This window comes from Chaetura pelagica, unplaced genomic scaffold (assembly GCF_000747805.2).
Source record: "Chaetura pelagica isolate M959 unplaced genomic scaffold, ChaPel_1.0 scaffold90, whole genome shotgun sequence".
Lineage (NCBI taxonomy): Eukaryota > Metazoa > Chordata > Aves > Apodiformes > Apodidae > Chaetura > Chaetura pelagica.
This window is the reverse complement of record NW_009953496.1, coordinates 5417707-5433611: the sequence shown is the minus strand read 5'-3', so window position 1 is coordinate 5433611 and position 15905 is coordinate 5417707. Positions and strand designations below refer to the sequence as shown.

The following is a 15905-nucleotide window of genomic DNA, read 5'->3' as shown; positions in this document are numbered from 1 at the left end:
TTCTCTGTGTGGAAACTTGGGTGTTAATGGTACTGGAGCAGGTTGTTTTTTATAAGGAATGAGCCTGTGTCTTAGAGCAGAGAAAAAGCAGGGAAGGGAGAGGAGGTGAAGTAAGGGATCCAAGGAAATTGTCACAGGCATTGGATTATTTTGCACTTTTTTATTCAGGGGGTGTAAATGTAACATTATTTGCTAAGTGCATTTTTTTCCTATGAAATGTTTGAGCTCAGTTTAGCATTCAGCATAAAAATAATCCTCTCTTTTAATTTCACAGTGAAATTTAGTATTGCAACACCTGAAGATGGAATACTGGTCTGTTGATCAAGTCTGCAACTGGTTGAGACAGAGAAATTTAGAAGAACTAGTTCCTAAGTTTCGTGGTAAGCAATCCTGTTGTTTGTGTGGGATTTGCTTAGTATTTCTTTCTATGCTATTGGCACTGCCTGTCTTGTTTTGAAGCATGCGTGTGTGTATATGTGTATACTAACTTCAGACCTTTATAGACGTTTTACTAAGGTGAGATCTGACAGATCTGATAAATCAAAATATGCGTGCAGATGTATGAGGAAGCCTCTGTGACATGCGGGGGAATGAGACTAAGTCTGTGTATAAATAGATACACCTCGAATCTAAACTGACAGTTTAAAAAGCTTGACAGGGCCTATTTTACATTGTTTAAATATTTTTAAATAATGTGATGGTTGTGTGTAAATGTCCTATGTCAGAGCATATAAACACTCTACAAAAGAGTGCATGAGAAACTGTTACATGAACAGGCTGCTGTGTGCTCTGTTAAAAGACTTGTTTTCCTTCATTAATGAAGTTACAGTCTGCTGTGCTCTAACCAAGGCCTGAATTAAAGCATTAGAACAGTCAGCTCACTGCTTCTCTATGTTTCAGACTTGGCTTTTTGCCAGGGGAAGGCATCTGACCAGTGACTAGGACTCTTGGCACTGCTTTGGAAAGGACAGTAGCTAAAACATCATCTTTTTAGCAGCTGAAGAAGGCTGTCAGCAGTAGGAAGTATCCTTGCCTTTGACCTGTCCTCTATCACCATGTTTTTAGGCATATAGAGTGTTATTGCAACTATGATGCTACTTTACAGTAATTCTTTAATCCCCTTCAATGGGCAGAAGAAGAAGTCAGTGGAGCAGCTCTTCTGGCTCTTAATGATCGTATGGTGCAGCAGCTGGTGAAGAAGATTGGGCACCAGGCAGTGCTAATGGACCTGATTAATAAATACCAGCAACAAAAAAGTGGGCTAGAATCCCTTGCATACTGCTGTGAAACAGCTTCTCCAAAATGTCCAGAAGTAAACAGTGGGTAAGTTTGTACATGGTACAGAAAATATCAGTCTGGGTATGGTTGCATTTTTTTCATAGCATTTTAAACATTTCATTTACTACTAGCTCTTCATATGAAAGTTCTAACTGTTTTTTCTATATTTCAGCATCTCTACCACCATGTGAAATGCAAAATAAGGTTATTACCTTTGTTTTAAACAGTGCATCAACATTCCATTAATTAATTTGGGTTGTTCTTTATTTTCAGTTCTAGGGTTTAGTTTTCATGTGGAGGAAGCATTGTTAGACTTTCACTGTAGCTAAAATTTTATGTATTTACAATATTAAGCTTTTTAAGCACTGACTTTTAAATGTTTGCAAGTCTTCGAGGAAGATAATGATTTAGCCAGAAATAGTGTTTGTCACAGATGTCTTTAAAGTCAGTCTCTCGAAGGAATTTGGTCTAGGGTTAAGCATTTTATAATTCCATGGTGTGAAACTAGAGAGATTTTTAGGAAACCAATTCCACAGAGGTTGTCTTCACTGAGCATATTCTGGAATTTTTTTTGAGCAGGGTTTATTTCTTCTTTTTGTTAATGTTTTCTTTTGGAGGGGGACAGAGGTTGTTTGTGGGATTTTTTGGTGTGGATTGGTCGGGATTTGTGGGTGGATGGGGGGATGGGTTGGTTGGTTTTGTTCCTCCCATGCCTCCTCTCCATTCTGATCTATTGTAAGTCTTGCAGGATTGTTTTTTTCTGAGTGTCTTGAGCAGAAACATCCTGAGCTCTCAGAGCTGTTTCTTCTAAGCCCCAAAGTCCTGAGAGTAGAGAATGGTTTGCCATGAATGCAAAACGCTCTTTTCTTGAAAGAAAGGACTCAAGCACTAAGCCTGCATTAGTACACAGTAGTAGCTCAGTAGGAGATCTCTAGAGAATTCTTAGCAGCATTTGCCTTCATCCCTAAGGAGCTCAGGTTGTGCACTCTGAGATGACTTCACAGTGCAAACCAAAGCATGGTAAATGGTCATGACTGGGGTATTTCCAACCAAATTGCACTCATGAGCAGACAGATCCTCTTGTGCTTGTGGAATTATTTATGAAACCCTTTGGGTAAATGGTCTTGCATTGTTGAAGGGGAGGGGGCTGCACGAAGAAGACAATGCCACTGCATGTATGGTTTATCACAGACCTGAAGTGTGCAATCAGAGCCAGTCTCAGATCTCTGCACTGGGGTCCTGCCTCACTTGAGTAATAGGGAGCTCCCTCTTTGGAGGTGGAGCAGGTGTCTGCTGTAAAGAAGCCTACTGTATGTGGGCCTTGTACTTCACCCAAAGTGCAGTAGATGCACAATGATTTCAGCAGGGGGGGTTGGAAGAAAACACGTACTTATGCTTAGGGAAGTTTGAATGCGCCTTTGGATATTTAGATTTCATCCTTGACTTTCTCAAGGATGTTTGGCTAGACTGTTTCAGGTGTGACTGTTCCCTGTGTACTTCTTAAGTCCTGCAAGTTAGGCCTTGTCTCACAGAAGGGCATACAGTTGCAGTAGTGTGAGGGCACAGCTTTTCTATGAAGTTCTGCAGACTCAAAGAAAATCCAATGCTGTAAATTTCAAATATTAGTGAATATAATATACCCTAAAATCTTTCAACTTAGTCTTCTTCCCTGGAAAAGAAGATACTGGTATTTCTCTATTTACAGGGAAGTTAGGTAAATAAGCTATTATTTCTGAAACATTTTCTGTGTCAGAGTCAAGAACCACAAAATAAAACTTATGCGTGTTTGAGAAATATGTTCAGTCACGTAAAGGAAAGACTAAGAGACCTGGGGCTTTTTAGTCTAGAGAGGAGAAGTCTGAGGGGGGGATCTAATTAATGTGTATAGATACATGAGGGCTGGGTTTCAAGAAGACAGGGACAACCTCTTCACTTGTGCCCTGTGATAGGACGATGGGCAATGGACTAAAACACAGGAAGTTCCACCTCAAAATGAGGAAGAACTTCTTTACTGTGAGGGTTACAGAACACTGGAAGAGGCTCCCTAGAGAGGTTGTGGAGTTTCCTTCTCTGGAGCCTTTCAAGACCTGTCTGAATGCCTTTCTGAGTGATCTGCCCTAGTTTTTTGGTCCTGCTCTGGCAGGAGAGTTGGACTTGATGATCTTCAGACGTCCCTTCCAACCCCTAACATTGTCAGAGTTTGATAATTTCTGTCACTGGTATTAATACCTCTTTTCAATAAGCTGCACAAAACTTGACAGTGAAAATACTCTTTTTCTTCTTTCTTTTTTTTTTTTTTTTTTTCCTCCAGGGTTACTGACAGACAAATTTTAAAGTCTTCTGATCCTGTGGAGCAGAAAAAACATCTGTGCTCACATGAAAATGAAAAAGGAATAATTGATAGAAGAGTGCGGAGGCAAAAGTGAGTTTATAATACATTTTCTTTGCCATTTTAAAATAACATAATGAAATAAAACTGAATGTTTAGGTCTAAACAGATACTTTATAAAAAGTGATCCTAATTATTGGAGGCCAGGTTCAGGTGTATTTAGAAAACAGCAGGAGCAGAAATTTATTTGGATTCAACTGAATGCGTTAGTCAAAAGGTGTTTTCTTCCACTCTCCACCTTTGGTCCTTCTTCGCTACCTCATGTTGCCTCATGCAGAAGGTGAGAGCTAAGTTTGTCTTGTGTAGTTTTTAAGAATAATCTTCTGCAGATGTGTTTCCAATAGCAATCTGGCAAATGACTCATTACAGGATGGCATATGGCTATAAAATAATGGTCTGCTTCAGGCACCTTAAATGTAGCCCTTGGGAAGGCAGGCATGCTGCTTCCATTTGCTTGCATGTTTTCCTTGGGATCAAAATGAGTAGTCTTAAAAACTGGAGGCAAGGTGTGTGGTGTTTGGTTTGTTTGTTTGGGAGTGGGGGATGTTTCTTTGTTTTATTTTTCTTTTCTGCATATGCTTTTTCCCTTTGAGATGGGCAGGTAGTGTTGAAAGAACTCCTTTCCTTTCTTAAGGCAATAATTTTCTTGTTTGCAAATGGTTCTCTGATGGTCATCACCTGCCTTCACTCCTGCCTAATTTCTCCCTCATAGATCTCACTGATGGCTTCATTATCAGTCTGATATTTTGAGAGAAGGAGAGGTCTTTCTCTGAAAATGTCTATTTCCTTCACTTTGAAAAAGGGACTAAGTCAGGGATAATGCTATCTGGGAACAGACAGAGGGCTTAGTGAGTCACTTGGTTAACTCTTAAAATGAAGTCCTACTACCAACTTTGAAAGAACAAGACAAAAAACCTAAACCCAAAAATCTTGTCAGTGTTGTGTTTGACAAAACAAGCCTAAATCTCTTAAAACCCTCAGAATGATCAATTAAAATAATGTTGCAGTTACGGTTTTTAGCCTGTACTTCTAAAGGATGCTCTTTTTTTTTTTTTTTTTAAAAAAAATAATAATTAATAATTTGCCTTGTGCTGTATAAAGGTTTTACATGGGATGTGTCCATCAGTGAAACCCAGAATAGACTGGCTTCAGGAAATGTTTTCAGGAAACGTTGTCAGTCTGTAGTTTTCAAAGGCTTATAATGGCCCGTTAGAGGAAAGGGACTACAAAACAGCAGTGCCAGTTGGCCTTGGGCAAAGCAGCTGAAGAGAGGAGGAATGGAATGGAAATGACCCTTCTCAGTGAAGTGCCCTAAAAGTTGGCGGAGCTGTGATGATTTGTATTCCTGAAGACCTGAATAAATTTTATGAGGGCTTCTCTTTAAAGGTCAGATGAGATGCTGGCAAGTGTCCTCCAAAACAGCTGTTTTAGCTGACTTAAGACTGAGGATGAAGCTAAACAGCCAGTAACAGCTGCTATATACCTTTTTTTGGAGGTCAGTGCTGCTCTTTAGATATGTTTGTGACTTAGCCAACTCCGATGAATGCAATATTATAGAGTTTAGGTTCAATACTTTGCTTTTTCTCTTTCTTCCTGCCTTCCTTTCTCTACAGAACTGTCTGCATTTTCCACAACTGATGCAAAATTCTAATGATTTATATGCTTGGGGAGATTATGCCAGCTATAAACAGGTTGTGTAGGGTTGAACAAGAAATTTGTTTTAGAAATTTGATTATGGAAACAAAAAAAAGTCTTTTTGACTGTAATATAATGATAGATTCTTAGCCTAGAGCATAAAAGTAACCCCCCTGTCTATTCTAACAATACACTTACTCGGAAAGCTGGACTGGTTGCTGTGTTTCTCATCCAAGTTCCAGTCTATGGATTTATGTGCCATGGTGAAAAGGATTTTTTCACATCGGATTGATAGCAGCTATTTTTTTGTATTTTGTCATAATATTAATGAATATTTCTGTTCAATCAACTAGTGCTTTTTTTCCCACTGCTTTAAATTTGGAATATTCAAAAGTTTGTTCATGTGTTTCTCTCCCCTAGTCTCTCAACTAATGGGGAAGGGAAACTTGAAGGTATAATAGGGAGTTGGTTCTGCATGTAAAACACTCTGGACTGTCTTACTATGATTAAAAATTTATGTAGGTACCTATTTCTCATTAGTCTGGCCAGGTTTTGAAGAACAGCTAAGAAAAATTATGACTTCCACTCTTCTTTAGTAGGTGTCCCCGCCTCATCCACTTACTTGGCAGCAGAGCAGTTCATTTACCAGCACTTCTGGAGTCAGTTCTGCCAGGGGTTAGTTTAACTCAGAGGGGCTGGTTAAATGTATGGTTCAAATGATCAATATTTGGCCAGGGTTACACTTGCAGTCTCTGTCTCCTCATTCATTTAATCCAATCTGGAAAGGAAGAACTTAACATTAATGTGGCTTTGGGTTTTGAGGTTTTCTTATTGTTGCTGTTTTTTCCCCAAAAGATCCATGCAACTACAGCTTAAATAACTGGTGTGTTATTGTTCAAAATGAACTCATGGATGCTTTCATGCATTATTAGCACTGGTGAAGTGACTTGGAGTTTCTCTGTATGTTTCCTGTGTAGATATCCAAACAACTGTGTTAAATACATTCTTCTATATTACTAAATATCAGAAAAAGATCCGATTGATTAAACACACACACTTTTTTTTTTTTTTTTTTTTTTGTAAGTGGATGCAGAAGTTGTACACTTAATTTCTTGCATTTAAATTGTGCATACCTATAACCAATGAGGTTTGCAGGTTACCTCAGTGGAATAACTTCTTGCTGGCAACCACAGAAGCAAAAACAGCCAGTCTCTTTGTTAACATCCCAAGAAGATTAATCTCAAATCAGTGTTTTCCTGTGAAGGCAATAAGATAGCTACAGAGAATGATTCAATAAATACATTTCCCCTATACCTGCTTTTCTATATCAGAGTACTAGCCGTCTGTTAGCTCCTGGCAGCCTGGTGTTTATCTTGTTGCTAAGACAGAGGCTGTCATTACTTGTAAATGCCTTACAGTGCTGTGAAAAACCAACCTTTTATTGGTTGGTTTATAAGTCCTGTCTGTCTTTCCTCAAGGTGTTTGTTTATCAAATGACATCCCTAACATATCCCTTTTTCACTGTTTCCAGTGTTATGGTCCAGCTGTTTTCCTTCAAGAGTGTTGTCCTGATACAGGTTTATTTGTACATTTATTATTTCTATAAAAACATGTTCTGTAACACTCGTGTGTTGGGTAACAGATTTACTGTCTGAAAGCCTTGAAGTAATTTTCTCAGTGCAGGCCTATGTGCACAAGCAGGATAATGGGTCTTCTGGCCAGCCTCAGCAGCTTCCAACTTCTCCCTTTCCTGTGAATTCGGAAGATGTGGTCAGTGCTCAACTAAACCTGGCCCCACTAAGTGATCATATACCAATTTGGGCTGACACCAACACACAATTAATTGGAAGATTCATTTGAAAATAAACTTGGCTCCTATCTCCACAATGGCCGTGCTGGCCACTGTTTTTTCATGCAGTGGGTGGAGCTGGCCTGGCCCCCCTTGGCCTGCACCCCTGTATGGCTGAAGCAGGGACACCTTGCTGAGAGGGACTGGAGGTGAACACTCCCACATCCAGCTTGGGCAGGCTGAGGGCAACTGCCCTGGCTACTGGCTCTGACACTTCATGCTGCTCATGATCTGTATAAAGCTCCTTCCTTTGTCCATCTGTATTTTAAGTGCTTTATCAGAAACAGACTTATGTTTGCACTTTAAAAAGAAGAAAAGGAAAAAAAAAAAAAGAGGGAGGATCTAACCTGAAAAATTGTCACTTATTCATTTCAGGTGGTTTCCTTATAGCGGCCTTCCAGTACCTGAAGGGGCTACAGGAAAGCTGGGGAGGGACTTCTTACAAGGGCTTGTGGTGAGAGGACAAGGAGCAATAGATGAAAACTGGAAGAAGGGAGATTTAGATTAGACGTTAAGAGGAAACATGACGGTGGTGAAACACTGGAACAGGTTGCCCAGGGAAGCTGTGGAAGCCTCATCCCTGGAAGTATTCAAGGGCAGTTTGATGGGGCTCTGAGCAACCTGAACAAGGGGGTGGTGTCCCTGCCAATGCAGGGGTGATATTTAAGATCCCTTCTGACCCAAACCACTCTATGACTCTATGATTTCTTTAGGAAGGGTACTGCAAGAAGAGTTGAAATGGGAGCTCCTCAGGGAAATGGGTGGCTGTGGGGTGTCTTATCAACTCCCATGTCCTGCCCTTGTTGAAGCTGGCATTGCTGCGGGTAACTTCTCGTTCTGTCTAAGGGATGCCTGCCCCTGCAATTAACAGGAACTGAAAAAGTGAAAGGCATCATCAAGCACTAGGTAGATTGCAAATCCCAGGCTCCAGGGAATAACTGGGAAACTGCACTTGTGCTGGAAAGTAGGAAATGGCAGTCAAGCACATGAAGGGAAAAGCATGAGAATGTTTCAGGCACAGATCTCAGAACTGTGAATAGAAAAGAGGGCCCTATGTTACCCTGCTATTGAGAGTGGGAAAGAAAGAGTTTCTTTTTAAATTTCATCAGCTGTCATAATTTCTTATTTTTGTTGGAAATAACCTCTACAAGCTTAAACATTGTCATAAAGTTGAAAGCATGTAATACATGTGTTAGTGAAATGCAACATTTTCTATAACTGCAGACTTTTCCTTTGCTTCACATCTGCAAACTCCAGGTTTTCTTTTCTGTGTCTTCCTTGGCTTTGTATATATGGGCTTTTTTCCAGCCTACAAATCTTCAGGCAGGAGTCTCTTCCTGATGTTTGGTGTAGACACGAGTTTTATATGGATGTGCCAGACATGGTAACCTGTTGTCAGCAAGGTTCTACTGAACTATGTGTGTCCTCCGAATTACTGGGACCCAACATGATATAAGATGTAACAATGGGTATCATAGACACATGGACTTCAGTAAAGCAGGCATACAATAAGAAAAACATGTGGCATAAAATCTATTTATGCTTGTGTTCAGTTGTCCTTCGAGTCTTTATTTTTTAATTTTTTTTAAGAATCTAAATAAATGCAAGAAGCTGCTCCTTCTTACCAGTATGCTCAGAAGCTTAAAAATGACAAAATCATACAATAATATGATCTAATGTTTGAACCTTGGTCTCTACTGCACTTTGCCCACTATCTTGATTGAGCTGTCTATATTAATGTCAGGTTTATTTTTGCAGACTTGTTACAGCTAATTCAGGCACTTTTGTGTCTCTGCATGAGTTTACACAGGATGCTGAACTTGGAGAGCATGATCTAAAAGCTTCACTGAATGATCTGTACGCAGTTGCTAGTGTGTAAAATCTTTGCCTTTTAGCAGTAAAACAAGATATTAATTGGTATTAGGGTTCCCTTATATAATTAAAATAGGTAGGTGGTTTGGGTGTTGTTTGATTTTGGTTTATTTGGGGGCTTTTAGGGGGTTTTGCCAGCTGAAGGAGACAAATGGTTCCTCCAAAATGATGTTATTTTATGCTTTCGTGTCTTGGTGAATATGCTGTGCACAAGCAGTGTAAGGCTTTAATGAAGGCAAAGAAACAGCTGAGTGAAACACCCATAGTACAGTAAGTGAGGGGGTCATCTGCAAAAGCTGAGTGGTCAAAAGCTCTGTGACTAGTTGTGTCCTTGCTGAGGAGATGCTTCTGAGGATGTGGTTCCATATTGCAGCTAAACATAGAGACCAGCTTGCTTCCTCTGTGCTGGTATTTGTCTCACTTCACAGGGAGCTATACTGGGTTCCTAAACAGAGATAAAACTAACCTAAGAAGGAAAATAAAGAATTTCATCACTGTAGCTCCTTGAAGTAACTTGCTGCATGGTGAGAGGCTTTTCAGTACTGGTAGGAAGGGAGTAGTGACATGTGATGGGGGTGGAGATGGAGATTAACACAGCAGCAGCCAAGCATCAGATTGATTTAGCTGCAGTATTAAATGTCTCAAGGACTGAGAGAAAAGAAAAGATGTGATGAACTGTGTGTTGCAATCTTGATCTTACCTCTGTCTCAGGTTAGCTACAAGACCAGAGAGGGATGGTTAGAAACAGGCTACAAATGTTTGTACTTAAATCTCTAGCAGTAAGTGCTGTTCTCAATAATCAAAGAAAGTCTTGGCTACATGCATAAATCACAGAGCATGTACAGTTTAACTGAACTGTTTCTTCAGTTAAACAAGGTTGCATGTGATCATTTCTGGGGATGAAATTTAGCATGAATTTGTGTTTCTTTTCAAATAAACTTGTATTTCATTTTAAAATATTACTGCATATATTTAATGTGACTGCCCAACAGCAATGATTTCAGCAAAAACTAGTAAAATATTTAATCTTTTGCACTGTGGAGACTAAAGGACTTTTTTTAAATCTTAATTGCACAGCATGGAAGTATTTTCTGTGTTGGGTAAAGCTGAAGGGAAATGGAATTTGGTGTATTTTTGTTGTACTGGCAAATGTGAAGGAATTGGTTGGGGGGGAAGAGTTACCAGGCCTTCCTGGCTATTAGCCATCCAAACTCCAAGACAACTCGATTTTCTTCAAGTAACTGAGTGCAGTTCTGTGAGCCTGAACTGAACCTGCTAATCTGTTCCATTTTTTGAAATGGCAGTTCAGGTTCACTGGCAGCATTTTATTTAAAAAATTCTTTTAAAAGTCTGCTACTTGTTTCCAAATAAATCTTTTTTATTTCAATTAAAGCAAATAAAGATCGCAGTGATACTACATAGATAACAGGTCTCTTTAGTTAGCTTTGGCACCTCTCATTTGAAATTCTTTATTGAGTCTGTGCTACTAGGACTGGGAAGCTGCCAGAACCACTCCACCTTTTAGGTGGCTCCTGATGAATTTCTAACTCAAATTATCTCTTTTTCTTTCTCTGTCTTCCCTCAGAAGAGGAGTGTGGAAGGCCCCCTGGAGGCAGGAAGCACTTGGGTGGCCAGTGGAGATACCCTGCTGATGGCTGATCTCTGCTGGGGTGTGACGTTTGTGAACAGGGCAGGTGGTTTTCTTGGGACCAGAGCTGTGTGTACTTAGGGGCTCTATCTGCCTGGTTTCCAGCCTTTGTGCTGGAACTGCTTTCATCTGAGTGTTGATCCCCGCCTCCATCCCTTTGCTGCTTTCCCTTTGGGAGGACAGTCTTAGCTGATGTCATGTATTGTATTTTATTCAATTAAGCTGTTTACTTACTCTCACTCCTAAGTTAGCAGAACTGGCAGGAAACACATTATAAATGATGACAGATAAAGTTATTTTGTAACAGTAACAAGTCCCCAGTGCCTTCCTCTGCTCTGCCTTCTGCTTTCAGTTAACAACCACCTTCTAGTGTATGATGATTAAAACGTTTCAAATTTGACATCTGGTTTCAACCTCATATGTTTCGATTGCAGCTTTTGTTGGCATTCTTTATGTAGAAACTAAGACAGCAAGCCTTGAATTTCTAGAGCAATAACTTTGCTTTGTGTTGAGTTTTCTGTTGTGTTCTTCTTTCCTTCTTGCCTGCATTCCCACAGAAGAAGGATGTAATCATGATTATATACACATTTATTTGTTTGTTTGTTTGTTTACTTTACAGAAAAGAACTGAAATCATTTTTTGCAAGTTACAAGACATTGCAGTGGACAAGTTCTTACTCTTTGCCAGACTTCCCTTATGACATCAAGTGCATGTTAGCAGAAAAAAGAAGCCCTGATCACTGTGTGAGAATAAGGATTATTGAATTTTTACAAGCAGACATGACAAAATACCTAGAAGGATCACTGTGAGTAAAAGTCATTAGATTTATCTAGGGGCATTACCTATTGGCTGCAGAAGTAAATTTCCAAATGGATGTAAAGCCATTTTTAAAAATATGGTTGCTTAAATAGGGGAGGCAAAGGGCCTGAAACCTATTGAATTATTTCATACAAACATTAAAGCTACTCCTTTTGCTATTTGGAGGGGAACCAATAGTCTTAGAAAGAGTCAGTTTAATGTAATCAGTATAGACTCTAGACAATGTTTAATACTTCTAGAATACCAAGTATTTCTTTTACATCTCCATCTTGTTTGCACAGGTATCCAAACTGTCAGCAATACAACTTTGTTGTCAGTGCTCTACTGCAGGCATACCCATTCCTTGATGAAGATGGGAATGGCTTTGTAAGTATTGTAAAACTGAAAAATACAGAAATAATTATTTTTTTTTCCTTCCACATTACCAGTGACAAGAAAAGAACCAGGTTCAGAGGAAATCAGGATCAGTTTTGTACATACTGACTCTGTTTAGAGCTGTCAGCTTCACTTGGACAGATTTGGCGAATCACATTCTTATTTAGATCTTTTAACTAAGGATTAATCCAGTCACAGCCATTCCTCAAAGTCACTGTGAGATGATGCAGACCTGCACATGAAGTCCCTGGTTGCTTGTTGGGTACAGTTTCTTTCTGGATTAATTTCCCCCAAAGGATAAATTAAGTAAATGTGACTTATTTTTGTTTTTAGAAAAAACAGAAGCCAAGCCTTTAAAAAAATGAGTGAGGACTAATATGTGACTGATGCTCTTGCAGTGCATTATAATCACTTGTGTGTTAGATATCTAGACAAGTGTAGGAATACTACTGATTTATATATGTTGGGAATCTAAGCCTAATTAAGGAAAATAATCTAAAAAACTGGGTTTTTTCTCAGTGGGGATGTAACAGAAAGCAATGGAAAAGAGATTACTTGAATTTTAACTACATTTTTTTCACTGTTGTGACCCTGAAAAAGTATCTGTGGTCTCAGAAGACAGTGTTCACCTTTTGACTTCACATCTTTGCTTTGCCATGTGATACTTTTATAGCATCTTGTAAAAGCTTGTGAGACTCGGGGGATTCTTAGCTTTAAACATATAAAGATATATATCTTGTTAGTTACTGCAGAAGGAAAAATATTTTTGAGGGAAAAAAAAAAAAAAAGGATTAAGAGGTGGCTATTCTAGTTCTCCCCTGAGGCCTGGCATTGTGGGAGGGAGGGAACTAAAGAAAACAAATGCATCTCAGAAGGGACAGAGGCAGAAAAAGGAACAGAGATCTACAGTCCACCCTTATTTTCATCAGAATTTCTCTCTGAATACCACAGTGAGAGTTCCCAGCTGGGGTTCTGGGTAATGTCGTGGCTTCACCTGGCTCCCTTTGTGAAGGGGAGCTGTAATGACATTCTAGGCCAGACCAAAGACCTTTTTCAGCCTTTAACTTTCAAAACCTGTTTTTAAACAGAGGTTCTTAAGCTAGGTTTTCAAAGGGCTTTCATTGCAGCAGGAGCATAGACTGAGTGAAACTGCTAATAACTCCCTTCTTTGGGAAATGGCTCATTGCTTCCCACGTTGATCCCAGAAGTTGCATAATGGCACAGAGAAGTCAGAGTTGCTCTTTACCTTTTGATATTTATCTCATGCTTAATAGAAAATGTATCTGGAAAGAACCACTGTAATTAAGTGAGGAAGCTGGAATGAGCAGTTTGCAATATGGCTAGTCTAACACTTCAGAGCCAGCCCATCTCCATTGCCTGTGTTGAGGCAGGAAAAAAGTACACTGAAGGTGTATGTCTGCATGCTTCAGTTTGGAGAAGGGGGTGAGGATGAATTACTGTTTTTATTGGCCCTACTGTTAGGCATTCTTTTCTTCCTTCACAGTTGTAAAGGCTATATATAAATACTTCTTTTTTCTTGATCTGAGATAGTTGTGTGTGACAACAGCAACAGCTTAAAATGAACCCAACAACATATGCACAGCTATTTAACATGAGGCTTGTAGTAAAACTGAATTCATATACCTCTAAGAAACAAATGAACAACAACATGAAATACGGCTGATCAGCATTCCTTCATCTTTTGCTGAAAAGTGTCTTCATTTTTTTGTTTGTTTGTTTTGGTTAGGGTTTTTTTTATTTCCCAAAATACAGAACACTTTTATTTGCAACTACAAACTATTTTAAACAAGCGTTTTAAACAATGTGTGTAGTATGTAGAAACTTAGCCTAGCATTTCCAATCTCATACTGTTGCAGTGAGAGGTCATTAAAGGGTTAGCATGTCAAGATTTAGTAATAGATTATCCATAGTTCTATTTTCTTCATTAGAAGGTTTCCCATTTAATTTGTAGTTGGGGATAAGAAAGCCTCAGTGCCACTAGCCCTTTTGCAAAGTATATCTAGTGCAACATAGTCAGGATAATGATCCTAAATGAATAAATTTATGAATAAGGTTGAGAATAAGCCACTTATGTATTCCAAATTTAAAAAGAAGTTTATTTACTAGGTCACTCTAGAAGCAGGAATTGAAAAAGAATTATCTGAAATTATAAATAATAAAGAAAAATAATTTTATAGTAAAGGCAAAACTCATTTAATAGGTCCATAGAATCACAGAATCACTAAGGTTGGAACAGACCTTTGAGATCATAGAGTCCAACCGATATGGAGCACTTGGAATGAGATTGATTTCCCCACCTAGTTCCAAGATTAGCTTTTGGAAACATGAGCTTTAAAGTGGTTACCTAAGGAATTTTTCTCATGATGTTTTCAATTAGCACGTGCAACATTAAAAAGAAATAATCCCCATTTAATCATGGAACAGATTATTAGATTTCTGATCTATAATGTAACCAATGCAACATTTGTAAGTAGTTACACACCAAGAGGTTAGATAGAAAAAGCCAAGGTCATAGTCACAGTAGTCAAAATAAAATGGGCATGACACTTTATTGACCACTTGCAAGATACATTCTGTTTGTATTTATTCCCTCCACAAGGAATTTGGAAGGAGTCACTGCCCTTATTTCAGCCAACGTGTTGAAAACTGTATGGTTTCAAGAAACCTTTACAGGAGGAAGGAAAAGGGAGGGCTCTCCCAGCCACACTGCTTGCCAGGGGCTTTGCGTAAGCAGCTCCCTGGAGCTGCCAAGCAGGGCCGTGACGCTGGTGGAGCCCGGGATCCTGGTGCTGACATGCCTGGTTTATGTAACCACTGCACACTAAATGATTATTCACTACTAAATTGCAGCTTTTAATCTGCGTGTAATCCTTTACCTCCTATGCCAGATAGACACAGACTAATCCTTCTGCTCCCTTACAAATGTTGTAATCTTTTTTCCCTTTTTTTTTCTGGGGGCTGGCAGGGCAAATTAATAGAAAATAAAGTTATCAGCTTAAAAAATTGTAACAACAGCACTCTTTTCAGAAGATGCATTATCCACTAGCGAAACCACATAAATGTGTGTGCTTGCAGTCTTATTCATGAAATAGGTATGCGAGAAGGGACTTGGCTAAGCTTATGAGAATCCTATTACAGAAATAGACATAGTTAAAACTCTTACTTTATCTGAGGACAGGAGGATGAAACAGCTGAATGTTTTGAAGCTTGAGGGATATTTAAACCTGTATAGGTGTCAGCATATTCTTTCATGTGAAAGAATAAGCAAAAATGCCTCCTAGCCAAACAAGGGTTTTCAAAAGAAAGAAACTCCACAAAACTCAATGAAGGGGATGTTTAAATTGTCAGCTGGTAATGTATTCTGAGATGGTCACATTTTAAAATATTTTAGCAACTCTTGAACACTTTAGAGAAGCATTAAACTAAGGGGTTTTGTTTGCTTGTTTCTTAAAAGCCTTAAAATAATGATGTTCCAAAGATATTTTGCTACGCATGTCATTCTAGGATATTTGCATCACAATGTAAATGCATTGGGCCAGAACTGGAAATATATTTAGAAATTTAATGGCTCAGGCAGATAGCAAATGGAATTTTCAAGGCATGTGGTCACCTTCTGAAAGCAGTGCTGGAGTGTATTAAGGCTATCAAATTAAGGCTGTAAATATGCCTCAGGAGAAGACTGGGTGAGCAATTGTGCTGTTTTTCTAATCACTATGCCTAGGTTGGTGACAATATAACTCCTGTTCTGTCAGAATCTGAAGTCTGAAGTTCATGTACTAGAAATACAAATAGGTTTGTTTTCTTCTCAGTTCTTGGATGTTCACATGTGGCTGGCAGTGTCCCCCCAGGAAGGGCACACCTGCAATGCCCAGCCCAGGTCTACCCGAGAAGAGCTGAGGTGGATGCCACAGGAGCTGTATTCTCATAGCTCTTCCACAATCATTTCTCATCATGAGAGGAACTCTTACTTCTAGGAGCTGTAGGTCAGTGAGCAGACTTGGGAGGTGGAAGCAGCATGT

The 15905-nt window shown here is 39.2% G+C and overlaps 1 protein-coding gene across 1 annotated transcript in view; it reads left to right on the top strand.

The window, feature by feature from the left end:
• The first annotated feature begins 301 nt into the window (after positions 1–301).
• Positions 302–15905, top strand: part of SAMD3 (sterile alpha motif domain containing 3) — a 28995-nt gene continuing 13391 nt past the window's right edge. Inside the window, exons 1-5 of the mRNA XM_009999218.1 lie at positions 302–380; positions 1134–1323; positions 3590–3700; positions 11291–11476; positions 11772–11856. Coding sequence (XP_009997520.1) covers positions 302–380; positions 1134–1323; positions 3590–3700; positions 11291–11476; positions 11772–11856 — 651 coding nt within the window. The remainder of the gene's footprint in view (positions 381–1133; positions 1324–3589; positions 3701–11290; positions 11477–11771; positions 11857–15905) is intronic.